Here is a 14,322-nt window from a genome sequence, read left to right as displayed (position 1 = left end):
CCCAAGTTCTCAGGACACAGGTATACCAGCAAGCCTCTCATACAAACCACCTCTAGCCCAGTCCAAGAATTGTTCCTTTTCATAAGCCAATCCTCACAGTAGTTCTCACTGCATTCAGGTCTGAACTTAACCAAAATAGTCCATCAAGCTGTACTTACAGTACTGCAATATGTCCCCTAGGCCAGGTTCTCAAATCCCTCCACATTCCTCTTGAAAATCAGCTCCAAAAGGCCAAAACCACACAATCAGGTATCTAGCAGCAATTGACCCCACTCTGGGTACCACTTTACTGTTGCAGTCAGGTTTGCATTGCTGGTAGAAATCACCCAACCAAAAGCAACTTGTGGGAAAAGGGCTTATTTTGGCTTATAGGCTCGAGGGGGAAGCTCCATGATGGCAGGGGAAAACAATGGCATGAGCAGAGGATGGACATCACCCCCTGGCCAACATAAGGTAGACCATAGCAACATGAGAGTGTGCCAGACACTGGCTTGGGGAAACTGGCTATAACACCCATCAGCCCACCCCCAACAATACACTCCCTCCAGGAGGCGTTAATTCCCAAATCTCCATGAGCTGGGAACCTCGCATTCAGCCCACATAAGTTTATGGGGACACCTGAATCAAACCTCCACAGTAGGAAAATTTTAGGTCCACCATATTTTCTGTATACATATAGGGATATGCATAGACGTAAGCCATCCTTTTAGTCATATAAGACTCATAGTAAAACAGTCATCTCCATTGCCCATTCCAGTTTCCATCATTCTAGTGTTTTGTGTGTGAGAAGGTATGTGAAAGATTCAAGTGTCTTAGCTTGTATCATTGCATGTGTAAATAAGTGGCTTTCTTCATGAGATACAGGCAAATACATAGTCCAAATGCCAGCACTATGCTCTATTGTATGCCATAAATAATATTAAAAGCATTCACTCCAGGTACTTAATATAGTAGTGCTAAGCCACTGGAATCTTCCCAGAACTGTGAGTGGTATGTCAGTGTAACACGCATCTGATAGTGGCCCTCTAATCACACTGCCTGTGGCTATGTTCAGTCTCTGACATTGACAAAGAGTAATTATTTAGTCATACATTGAGCCTCCAGAGGTGGAGAACTTATAAAGCATAAGCACTTTTCAGTAACAGTTTTGATGATGACACATGAGGCGAACATTTAGTAGAAAAAAAGAATATGCTTCCACAATATGAATAAAGATGTCATTTTTGATCCCATGGGATTCTCAATTGTGTTCTCCCAGGTTGGATCTCGAGGAACCATAAGAGATTACCCTGGCTTTAGCCCATCTGTGGATGCTGAAGCCATTCGCAAGGCCATCAGAGGAATTGGTGAGTGACATTTTGACCTTCCTTTCCTAATGTTACAATAGGTCAGTAACCTGTACGAGCCCTGTGTCAGCTTGCCCAAGTTGTCTTATATAGAGAAACTGTCAGAAGTTTGTTAAAAGTGTGAAATAATGAGGAAAATCATAGGGAACCCCGTGCAGCAGTTACCTTCTCATTACTGGGGCCAAACACTGAATCAGGAGCAGCCTAGGGGAGGAAAGGGTTTGTTTCAGGTTTATTGTTTCCAGGAGAAGTTTTCATCAGGGTGGAGAAAGCATGACAACTGAGTCCCATCTTTACGCATCTGAAACAGGGAGGAACAGCAGCAAGAGCAAGAGTGCTGAACTCATAAACCTCAATGACCATCCCTAGCAATACACCTCCTCCAGCAAGGCTCTACCTTCCAAAGGCTCCCACAGCTGGGGACTAATAGGAAGCTTCATTACAAACAGTTGAGGCTATGGGGGACATTTTATGTTCTCTGCACCCAGCTTTATGAAAACAGACATTTGCCATTTTTCTTTAATGGAAGCTGCCATCACCACTGCTCCTATCAAGTCATGATCATCATAACAACGAATTATTACAAGTACAGTTTCTGTCCATTCTTCCTAGATTTCATTTCTGCCTTATTGCCTAGAGAAACACACCTTCCTAAATTAGAGTTTCTGCCCAAGTGCCTTTTTAAAAATTATTTTTTATTTAGTATTTGTTAGCCAGAAGAGACAGAGAGAATGGATGCTCCAGAGTCTCCATTGGCTGCAGAGGAACTGCAGATGCATGTACCACGGTAGTTTACGTGGGCCCTGGGGAACCCAGACAAGTGCTTTAACTGTTGAGCCATTTCCCATGTGCCTTTAATACTCTAGTTCCTATGTACATACGGATTGCTGGCATGGTCTCAACCAGCAGAAACTGAAATATACTCTACATTCTTCTGCCATTTGGCTTTATCTTTTAACATAATGTTTCTGAGATTTATCCATGTTGATATGTTTAATGCTAGTTCATTAAATTTAACTGCACAGTAGTCAATTGCATATTATATCATAAAATGGGAATATTGATAAACGTTTACATTGCTTATAATTCTTTTCTATTGCAGTATAAAGCACTGAAATGAATGTTTCTGTTTGTATTTCATTGTGCACATTTGCTTGCATTTCTCTAGGATATGACAAGAATTATGATTTTTGTGTAGAAGAGGATGCTAATTTTCAAATTAATGAGAAATTTTGCCAAACTGCTCTTCAAAATAAATATAAAAATTAGTATGAGGCTTTCTGTTGCTCCAAATCCCATTTTCTCATTAACACTTGCTATCGTGATGCTGTTCAGTTTTTCCAATTGACTGGGTCTAAAATTGTATGGATGTTTTCCCTCTCTTCTCTGTGTCCCTAATTTCTGATTCAATTAAGCATCCACGCTTGCTCACTGGCTTCCTATTTGCCACATTCCTTCTTGTATGTTTTATCCTTTTTCAATTTTCTTGTCTTCATGATTGGCAAGAGAGTTTTTGATAATTTGTTGTTTATTTACTGATTTCTGAATATAAATCATTTTAAAAATTTCAAACCATGGAAATATCTTCTCCGAGTCTATGATTTTCTTTTAAAATTGGGCATAAACAACTATTATTTTTATCAAATTTTAAATTTTAGCAAAACCAACTGTTGTAGTTACCTTCTCATTACTGGGACAAAGCACCTGACCGAAAGCAGCTACTGGGTGGAAAGGGTTTGTTTCAGGCTTACAGTTCTCAGAGAAAGCTTCATCATGGTGGAAGAAGCTGGCTCACTTCATCAGCCATACCAGAGAGAAAACTGCTAGAGCTTGTGTTGGCCCTGGACACACATTAGGGCTGGTCTCAAGATCCATCCTCAGTGACACACCTCTTCCAGCAGGGCTCCATCTTCAAGGAGCTAAGTAGGAAGCGTAATAAAAAATATTTGGTGGGCTGGAGAGATGGCTTAGTGGTTAAGTGTTTGCCTGTGAAGCCTAAGGACCCTGGTTCGAGGCTTGATTCCTCAGGACCCATGTTAGCCAGATGCACAAGGGGATGCACACATCTGGAGTTCATTTGCAGTAGCTGGAGGCCCTGGTGTGCCCATTCTCTCTGTCTCTCTCTCTCTTTCTCTGCCTCTTTGTCTCTGTCACTCTCAAATAAATAAATAAATAATTTTTTTTTTAAATACCTGAAGCTTTATCTCTAGGATTTATGCTTCCTATACCTTTTTAACAAGTCATAAAGATACTGTCCTGCACTTCTCCCCAAGGTTTTGAAATTTTTTTCTTACTGTGATTATTAAACTCTATGAACTAAATATTTGTGAAAAATATTTAATTTACTTAAGTAAGATATTGATAATTTTGTTTATTTGTGGGGTGTATGTGTGTGAATATGAATATGGTCAGCTCACCCTGGCAAGTGTTTGGCCCATTCTCCTGCTGCTGTTGTCCACCTGATACTGGCCAGGAGGTGATACCCCGCCTCTGCTCATGCCACGTCTTCCCCTGCCCTGACGGAGCTACCCCTCAAGTCTATATGCCAAAATAAACCCTTTCCTCCCATAAGCTTTGTGCCAGCAACATGTTGGTGACTACAACATCCCGCCTCATAAAATTACTGCAGCTTCCCAAAAGAGCACCACCAGCTGCGGACCAGGCATTCAATGCATGTGCCTATGGGGACATTTCATAGTCAAATCACAACAAAATATATGTTTGTGGGTCAGAGATTGTATCTAAATTCTTGCTGAAGCACTAAGAAGCTGCAAGACATTGACCAGAGAGATAAGCCCTCTGAGTATTAGTGTCTTTACCCACACAACAGCCTTGTCCTAAGTCCCTTGTGACTATCAATTATTATAAGAAGAAAAAGTACTTAGTATATTGGTAGGTTCTCAACCAATGTCATTTCTTTCTTAAAAAAAATTATTTATTTATCTATTTGAGAGAGAGAGAAAGGCAGAGAGAGAGAGAGAGAAAGAGAGAATGGGCATACCATTGCCTCCAGCCCCTGCAAATGAACTCCAGATACATGCACCACCTTGTGCATCTGGCTTACGTGGGTACTGGGGAGTCAAACCTGGGTCCTTTGGCTTTGCAGGCAAGTGCCTTAACTGCCAAGCCATATCCCCAGCCCCTACATGTCAGTTCTTGATGTCTAAAGGAAAAATGATGTGGATGTCAAGCATAGGGTGAAAGCTAAAAAATGATGACTATTATTGAAGCTCCTAAGAGTGAAGCAGAAAGTTCTTTGTGCTCCTCCCTCTGCATGACATTGAAAGGAGTAAACAGTGACTAACAGTGTTTATGTTTTCCAAAACTATACAACTAAAATTACTTCCTTATTCAAAAGCCAGGCACATAAAGATTCCACCTGGTGAGAGGCAAAAAGCTAAGCATTAAAATGCATTAACGTCTGCATTTATTTCAGACCACTGATCACTATTTTTTTCTTTAAGACAGATATGTAGGTTGATGATGAATAAAACAGTTTTGCTTCACTTAGGAACCGACGAGAAAACACTCATTCGCATTCTCACTGAGAGATCTAATGCACAGCGACAGCTGATCGTCAGGGAATATCAAGCAGCTTATGAACAGGTACAATTTGGTAACATGTCATTGCACCATGGGGCTTTTCACATGACTGTGACCCCAGCTGTTTGGTTTCAGGTCAAGTGTGATAGAAGCTGCTTTGTACATTAACCAAGAACCAGGAATTTTTTCACTTTTTTTGTTTTGTTTTGTTTTGTTTTGTTTTGTTTTTCAAGGTAGAGTCTCACTCTAGCTCAGGCTGACCTGGAATTAACTATGTAGTCTCAGGGTGGCCTCGAACTCACAGCGATCCTCCTACCTCTGCCTCCCGAGTGCTGGGATTAAAGGCGTGCGCCACCACGCCCGGCTTTTCGCTTTTTTATTGACAGCTTCCATATGATAGACAATAAACCATGATAATTCCATATATACCCCCACTTTCCCCTTCACAAATCCACCTTCCTTCATATTCCCTCCCCTACTTAATTAGCCTCTCTTTTATTTTGATGTCAACCTCTTTTCCTCCCCTTGTAAAGATCTTGTGTAGGTAGTGCCAGGCACTGTGAGGTCCTGGATATCCAGGCCATTTTGTTGGGAAGAGCCCATTTGTAAGCAGTCCCATTGTTTCTACCACCTCTTCTGCAATGGACCCTGAGCTTTGGAGGGTGTGATAGAGATGTCTCAGTGTTGTACACTTCACTGTCATTTTTCAGTACTACGGTGACTTTTGAGTCACACCAGTGGTAACTGCTATCTGAAAAGAGAAGCTTCTCTATCCAAAAGTGAGAGTAGCATTAATATATGTGTATAAACATTTAGAAGAGTGCTTATAGGGAAGTGTGGTGGGCATAATATATGCCTTTAGCCAGACAACAGCAGGTGTCACTACCATAGAGCTCATGACTTCCCTGCCACAGGCTTTTGACTAGGTTTTGAGTATGAGGTATATTTTCTCTCCCATGAAGCAGGCATCCAATCCATTTAGAGAGAGATTGGTTTTCCCCATAACAGACATGCCAGTATTGCACCAGTTGGACATTTGGCCTGGCTGGCCAATCATAAGGCTTGTAATATCCATTGCTGTTTACCAGCATTCATGACCTCTCTCTCTCATTGACTACATGCAGCATAGCTTTTGCCAGCTTTCTATCAGCTGTTTTATAGGGAGAAGATTTCAGCCCAGTTCCAGCTTGATTTCTCAGTGACCTGCTGTCTAAGCATGTGGAGTCTTTAGCAATAGGGTCTTACCATCTAGTTCTGGTGGGAAACCAAGAGCCTTGGAAGTGGCCTATAATGTTTTAGGAGCATCAGGGACCTCCCTGGCCAACAACTCATTGGAAGGTATCCCATCCCTGGCACTGAAATTTTTCTAGGAACAATCTATGGCTTCTGGATGCCCCATTATTCAAAGAAGTACATTTCCATATGGCTTATTCAGAACATCTTAAATTTTGATTAACTCTTCTCCCATACTTCTTTACTCAGTCCCTTCCCCTGACCTCACTTAGCCTATTTCACCCTCAATAATTTGTTCACCTACTTACATATATACAATACTACCTCCTGAAGTCCTCCCCTCTCCTCCCTCCCTTATAGTCTCTTTCTAGCTTGCTGGCCTCTACTACTTACTTTTACTTCAATTCACATATAAATCTAAACATTTATACTTAGGATCCACATATGAGAGAAAACATGTGGCATTTGGCTTTCTGGACCTGGGTTGCCTCATATAGTATAATCCTTTCCAGATCTATCCATTTCCCTGAAAATTTCATTTTTCTTTACCACTGAATAGAACTCCATTATATAAATGTACCACATCTTCATTATCCACTCATCAGTTGAGGTACATCTAGTCTGGAGAGCCAAGAATCCTGGTCTTGGTTTTGCCTTTAACTGCCTGAGTGGCCTTGGGACCTCCGTTTTCTTGCCTGCAGAATAAGATTGTTGCCTCAGATCAGTCATTCTGAGCCAGCAGTGATTTTACTCACCATAGGAAACTTAGCATGAATGGAGACATTTTGATGATCACAAATCAGATTGGGTGTGGGAGATGATTCTAGCTTGTAGTGTGTAGACGTCAGGGTTGCACATCTGTAGTGAACAGGACCACCCCCACCACAACACAAGATTGTCTGGTTACTGCCTGACAAATCCTCTCTCACACGACCTGTAGGTTTTCTTCTAATTTGGATGTAGTTATATAATTATAGGCTTAATACATTCAGCAAGTAACTATATGAGAATGAAGAAGGATTGGTCCTTGCTACAGTTTATTTGTTCATTTTGTTCGTATGGGAAATGAACGGTGGAAGTCGACATCAATCAAGCTGGTGAGTCTTTTACCATCCCTGGCAGTGCCCTCCAGGCACTCAGACATGAAAGCTCCTGAGTTCCCTTATTACATAATATATCACATTGAATTCTATCTTTTAATAGTTTCATTTTTCATACTAGAACATAATATCTTAGGCATAAGCATTGTATCTAACCTACCTTTAAATGCCTAATGCAGAGCAGGTGCTTATAAACATGTGTTGGATTAAATGAACCACCAAGCACCTGACCAAGAAAATCCAATCACCTAGAGGTGACGTAAATGATCCACTGGCCTTTCAGAATTTCTAAAACATGGAAGAAGGATTGAGGCATATGGTAGCAGCCATTTCTCACAGTGGGATGGAATGAGGACATCTGAAATAAGATTTATTTGCAGTTGGGTTGAGGACAGATGGCAACAGAATTTAGCATTGAGAGAGGAAAAACACTATGGCCATTAAAGCAGGCATAGTGACCCCTGGCTCCATCTCATGAGCCTGCTGTGTCCCCCTGTAGTGTGGTCATGTTAATCTGTTATTGTACTAGCCACAGGCCTCTGTGTCCTGGCTGAACACTCAATTATATTCCCTACTAGTAAACAGGAGCAATAGATTGTACACATCACGTGTGAAGACAGTGCCAACGGACACTATCAGTGAGCACACACCCACCATTGCACTTGGGGCTTTCCTTGCTACTGCTACCACAGTCCTGCTTCTGATGCCTCCCAGTTCTATGCTTTCACCAGAGGCAAGGGGCCAGCCATTGTCCTTCTTTTCTCTTTTTCTTCAGAGCTCACTGGAATCACCCAGGAGTAAGACAATCAGAAACAGAGCACCTGTGGGTGAAGCACATTCCCTTCTTCCTCCTCTTGGACCCTAACCCAAGCATTGAAAGCATCAAGAACCCATTAACTCTATTTTTCTATATAGTATTATTTTCACTGTGCATATTTGTGGGGTAGGTTGTGATGACTCCACACATGTACACATGTAATGACCAGGATAGTTAGGGAAAAGGTATTTACCATGCAGGTCCTAATGATGGTGCCTTTGAAAAGCTCCTTTGAAAAATCTCTGTAGAGCAAAGAGTTTGGAAGCTATTGTGAAAAGAAGATTAACATCCATCAAGGTATCTCAGCATTTCTGTTTATTCCCTACGGGTGAGCACACTCTCATCTGATTTTGAGGCTCAAGTTCATCTCTCTGCAGGTGGCTTCCAAGAAAGAGCAAGGGAACATACTTCACAGTGTCCTCCTTGGGGTTTCATTGCAGGAGCTGAAAGATGACTTGAAGGGGGATCTCTCTGGCAACCTGAAACACATCATGGTGGCTCTCGTGACCCCGCCAGCCGTGTTTGATGCAAAGCAGCTGAAGAAGTCTATGAAGGTATGAGCTCTGCACGAGCCAGCCCTGCCCTGGGCTTAACTGTGTTATCAAAAATAGAAAGCTCAGCTGGAGAGATGGCTTAGCGGTTAAGGCGCTTGCCTGTGGAGCCTAAGGAGCCAGGTTTGATTCTCCAGATCCCATGTAAGCCAAATGCACATAGTGGCGCATGCATCTGGAGTTCATTTGCAATGGCTAGAGGCCCTGGTGTGCCCATTCTCACTGTTTCTCTCTGTATGTCTCTAATAAATAAATAATAAAATCTTTTAGAAAAATAGAAAACTCTTTCAGCACTTGGCGTCAGACTCGGTGGATTCAGACGCTATTTTGCTTGTGTTCTTGAAGAGTGTCATGACTAAGATTGGGGACAGTTGTAAAACCTTGAGCCCAAATGCTCCTGCAAGAATATTGTCATATTCTCATACCCCCCCCCTTTTATGGACATGACCAAATTCTATATTTTGTTATAATCCCATCATCATCCCATTGCTTAGGGCCAAAACTCTGTGTTATGTTTGGCCCCTTTGCTTTGCTTTGCCCTTTGAAAATCCCAAACCTGTCAGCAAGGCCATCTACTCTGTTCTAAAATCTACTGCAAGTGCGTGCTTCTCTCAAAATTGACCGCTTCTATTCCACTCCGACCATGACCAGCAGCTAGCATCTGCTGAGTATACCTTATGAATATCCTCACTGGCCCCTTTGCTGCCCTTTCTGCCCATTTTGAAACCAGTTTCCATGGAATGGCCACAATTATTTTTATAGAGATATACTTTCTTGATTTCATTTACTTTTTCCACTTTTAACATTTTCTTATTTTTAGTTTTTGGTTTTTTGAGGTAGGGTTTCACTCTGGCCCAGGCTGACCTGGAATTCACTATGTAGTCTCAGGATGGCCTCGAACTCATGGTGATTCTCCTACGTCTGCTTCCTGAGTGCTGGGATTAAAGGTGTGCACCACCACGCCCAGCAACTTTTGACATTTTCATATGTGTATTTAATGTATTTTGATCTTACTCTCCCCAATTATCCTCTCTAATTCTCTCCCCACCCAGTTAACATTCTTCTTCTTCCCCATTAATCCATATCCATTAAGATTTTTTTTTTTTGAATGAGAATATGGGATTCACCTATATAAATCTCCAGTGGCTGTGAATTCTGAAAATCAAGACTGCTAGTAAGTTTTATCACACTGTCTATCTTTATGACAAAACTTTGTTAGTCAGCATTCTCCAGAAAAGCAGGACCAGTAGGCGGAACATATACAGTAAGTGATTTATTGGAAGAAACTGGGCACTCATCTATGGGGCTGAGTGAGCAAATCCAGAATCCAGAGCAAGTGGTCAGGAAAACAAGACATGATGTGAATCAATTTTCAATAAACCTCACCTTTGCTCTCAAAGCCTCTTAACAGGCCTGTGAGTCAGACCCAGCTAGAATGTAGAATGTCCAAGGTTCTAAGACCTTACTTACAGCCAATTAATAATGGACCTAAATCTACCCTAAAAGTACGTTAACATTACAATTAGTATTAGGGTGGGTGATAAGGAACTATAGTTTGACTTGGGTGATACACAAAACTGGCCGTCTCATCTCCACTTTCTTCTGTATTCTATGATATGGCTGGCTATAAGCTACATTGGCCTTTTCTGTGCTTCACGCATGTTGATTACGAATTTATTCCTATTTGGAGGTCCTTATTCATGATGTTCCATTTGGAGTGCATCTCTAAATATTTTGGATTAATTCACTCAGCCTTCTAAGATTTTCTTTTAACTTTTTATTTGTATAAGTTTTTATTTAAATTTTGTTTCAGAGAGTTAAGAAAACAGAGAGAGAGAGAGAGAAAATGGACACACCAGACCCTCTAGCCACTGGCAAACAGACTTCAGATGCATGTGCCACCTTGTGCATACGTGGGTCCTGGGGAATCCAACTGAGGTTCTTTGGTTTTGCAGGCAAACGCCTTAACCACTAAGCCATCTTTTCAGCCCATGCTATAAGTTTTTGTTTCTCTGTTTTCTTCTGGGATATCTTTTTCCTCTGTGCAATCCATTTTGGCTCAGGAATAGTTTTTGTTTGTTTGTTTGTTTGTTTGTTTGTTCAGTGAGGAGCATGAAAATGTGCATGTTGGGGTAGGCTCTCGTGTACTCACTTATCTGACCCTGTATCCTGAAAGCATGGTGAACCTTGAGTGGTTTGTTTACCTGGACATATTTAATGACTAGAGACTCACATATAAACCCCAAAGCCCAGCAGTACTCTTTACCCTGTCCAGTATGTGCAGCAATAATTCAATACTCTTTTTTGGTCTACTAGCCCTCTGTCTCTCCCTACTATTTCTCCCTGGGCATACGTATCTCAGTTTCACCACTGTGACATTTATTTATTTAGCTATTTATACTGGAGATAAGGTGTCACTGTATAACCAGGTTGGGCTGTCTTTGTATTCATGATCAAGACTCCTGCCTTAACCCCCAGATGTTGAGATTATGACCTTATAGGCATGCAGCATGACATGTCACTGTGGGATTACCCTGCGAAGTGACAGCTTTGAAATCCTTGGCATACCCTGATGCCCTAGAAGTTCCAGAGATGGTCTTACAGTGAACATGAGGTTTAAGCCTCTTAATTTGCATGATTCTGTGGGCTTCCTGGGCATGTGAACCTTTCATAGATTTCCTAGGGTCCACTTCCAGGAGGAGACAATCATATTTTTATTTTTATTTTTTTATTGACAACTTTCATAATTATAAAGAATAAACCATGATAATTCCCTGTCCCCTCACTTTCCCCTTCAAAACTCCACTCTCCATCATGTCCCTCCCCCTCTCAATCACTCTCTCTTTTATTTTGATGTCATCATCTTTTCCTCCTATTATTGTGGCCTTCTGTAGGTCGTGCCAGGTACTATAAGGTCATGGATATCCAGGCCATTTTGTGTATGGAAGAATGCATTGTAAGCAGTTTTACCTTCCTTTGGCTCTTACATTCTTTCCACCACCTCTTCCACAATGGACCCTGAGTCTTGAAGGGTGTGATAAAGATGTTTCAGTGCTGAGCACTACTCTGTTATTTCTTCTCAGCACCATGGTGCCTTTTGAATCATATCAGAGGTCACGACCATCTGAAAAGAGAAGTTTCTTTAACCAAAAGTGAGAGTAGCATTAATATATGGGTAATGAACTTCAAGAGAAGTGCTTGGGGAGCAGTTTGGTGAGCATAATATATGCATTTATCCAGACACCAACAGACGTTACACCCCTAGGGCTCATGACCTCGCCTGTCCTAAGTTTTCAGTATTACACATGTAATCCATCCTATGGAGCAGGCCTCCAGTCCAATGAGAGGGTTTTGGTTCCCCCCGTAACAGACGTGCCACTGTTGCACCGGTTAGCTCATTTGGCCTAGCCGGCCAAACTTAAGGCTTGCAGTGTCCACTGTTGTTTATCTCCAATGATGACTTCTGTCTCTCCCACAAAGCTGCATGCAATGTAGCTTTTTCCAGCTTTCTGTCAGCTGGTCTACAGGAAGGAGGTTTTCCCTTCAGCTGCAGCAAAACTTCTCAATGACCTTGCAGCCCAAGCCTGTAGAGTCTTCAGCAATAGAATCTTACCATCTATTCTTGGTAGGAAACCAAGAGCCTTGGCAATGACCTGTACTGTTTTGGGGGTTCAGGTACCCCCCTGTCCAACAACTCACTGAAGTTATCCCATCAAAAATTTCAAGTAACAATCAAAGGCTTCTGGATGTGCCATTGTATAAAAAAGTAGGTTTCCATATGACTTAGTCATACTCTCTTAAAATTTTCTTTTGTTCATTTTTATTTACTTGAGTGTGACAGAGAGAGAAAGAGACACAGAAAAAGAGAGAGAGAGAGAGAGAGAGAGATAGAATGGGCGCACCAGGGCTTTCAGACACTGCCAACGAACTCCAGATGCGTGAGCCCCTTGTGCATCTGGCTAATGTGGGTCCTGGAGAATCAAGCCTCAAACCAGGGTGTCCTTAGGCTTCACAGGCAAACACTTAACTGCTAAGCCATCTCTCCAGCCCTAGTTATACCCTCTCATGTTTTTATTAACCCTCCCCTCAACCTTTACTCAACCTTTTCCGCTGACCTCACTTAGGCCTTTCCATCCACAGTAACCTATTTTTGCACTTACATATGTACAATATAATATATCCCCTTAAGCCCTCCCCTCTTATACCCCTCTTATAGCCCCTTTCTAGCTTACTGATCTCTGCTACTGAGTTTTATTCCAACTCACATACAAGTCTAAATATTTATAGCTAGGATCCACATATGAGAGAGAACATGTGGCACTTGGCTTTCTGGGCCTGGGTTACCTCATTAAAAGTATAATCCTTTCCAGGTCCATCCATTTCACTGCAAATTTCATAATTTCAGTTTTCTTTACTGCTGAATAGAACTCTGTTGTATAAATGTACAACATCTTCAGTATCCACTCATCAGTTGAGGAATATCTAGGTTGGTTCCATTTCCTGGCAATGAACATGGATGTGCAAGTATCTCTGAAGATAGTGTGACGAGCCTTAGGATATATGCCTAAGAGTGCTATAGCTGGGCCATATGGTAAATCTGTTTTTAGCTATGTCAGGAATCTCCACACTGATTTCCACAATGGATATACCAGATTATGTTCCTACCAATAGCTTAGAATGGTTCCTCTTTCCCTGCATCCTCTCCAGTATTTATTGTCATTTGCATTCTTGATAATAACCATTCTGGCAGGAATGAAATTGAATTTCAAAGTAGTTTTAATTTGTATTTCCCTGATGGCTAAGGATGTAGAACATGTTTGTTATATGTTTATAGGCCATCTATATTTCTTCGTTTGAGAGTTCCCTATTTAGTTCCATAGCCCATTTTTTAATTGAGTTGCTTGATTTCTTATTACTTAGGGGTTGTTTTTAGTTCTTTGTATATTCTGGATATCCATCCTCTATCAGATGAATAGCTGGCAAAGATTTTCTCCCATTCTGTAGGTTTCTTCTTTGCTGTATTCACAGTGAGTGTCCTTTGCTATACACGAGCTTTGTAACTTCATGAGGTCACAGTGGTTGATTAGTGGTTTTATTTCCTGAGTACTGGGGTTATATTCAGAAAGTAGATTGCCTATGTCAACATGTTGAAGGTTTCTCCCTAATGTTGTCTCTAGCAGGTTCAGAGTTTGGTGTCTAACATTAAGGTCTTTGATCTATTTGATCTTAATTCTTGCGTATGGAGAGAGATAAGGATCTATTTTCATCCTTCTACATATAGATATCCAGTTTTCCCAGTACCATTTGTTAAAGAGGCTGTCTTTTCCCAAGGAGAATTTTGGGCATTTTTTGTTGAAGATATGGTGGCTGTACCTACCTGGACTTATATCTGGGTCTTGTATTCTGTCCCATTGATGAATATGTCTGTTTTGGTGTCACTACTATGCTGGGTTTTTTTTTTTAATTTTTTTGGTACTTTTATTTATTTGAGAGCGACAGACAGAGAAAGAAAGAGGCAAATATAGAGAGAGAATGGGTGCGCCAGGGCCTCCAGCCACTGCAAACAAACTCCAGACACATGCGCCCTCTTGTGTATCTGGCTAATGTAGGTCTGGGGAATCAAGCCTCGAACTAGGGTCTTTAGGCTTCACAGGCAAGTGATTAACCGCTAAGCCATCTCTCCAGCCCCTATGCTGTTTTTATTACTATGGCTCTGTGATATACCTTAAAAT

General features: G+C 41.4%; 1 protein-coding gene across 2 annotated transcripts in view; it reads left to right on the top strand.

Annotated features, from left to right (window-relative positions):
- Positions 1-14,322, top strand: part of Anxa3 (annexin A3) — a 75,911-nt gene that overhangs the window by 28,943 nt on the left and 32,646 nt on the right. For both annotated transcript variants that reach the window (XM_045144749.1, XM_045144748.1), the window contains exons 3-5: positions 1,259-1,346; positions 4,858-4,952; positions 8,480-8,593. In XM_045144749.1, the coding sequence (XP_045000684.1) occupies positions 1,259-1,346; positions 4,858-4,952; positions 8,480-8,593 (297 nt within the window). The remainder of the gene's footprint in view (positions 1-1,258; positions 1,347-4,857; positions 4,953-8,479; positions 8,594-14,322) is intronic.

This window comes from Jaculus jaculus, chromosome 2, assembly GCF_020740685.1.
Source record: "Jaculus jaculus isolate mJacJac1 chromosome 2, mJacJac1.mat.Y.cur, whole genome shotgun sequence".
Classification (NCBI taxonomy): domain Eukaryota; kingdom Metazoa; phylum Chordata; class Mammalia; order Rodentia; family Dipodidae; genus Jaculus; species Jaculus jaculus.
This window is presented reverse-complemented; position numbering and strand designations above follow the sequence as displayed.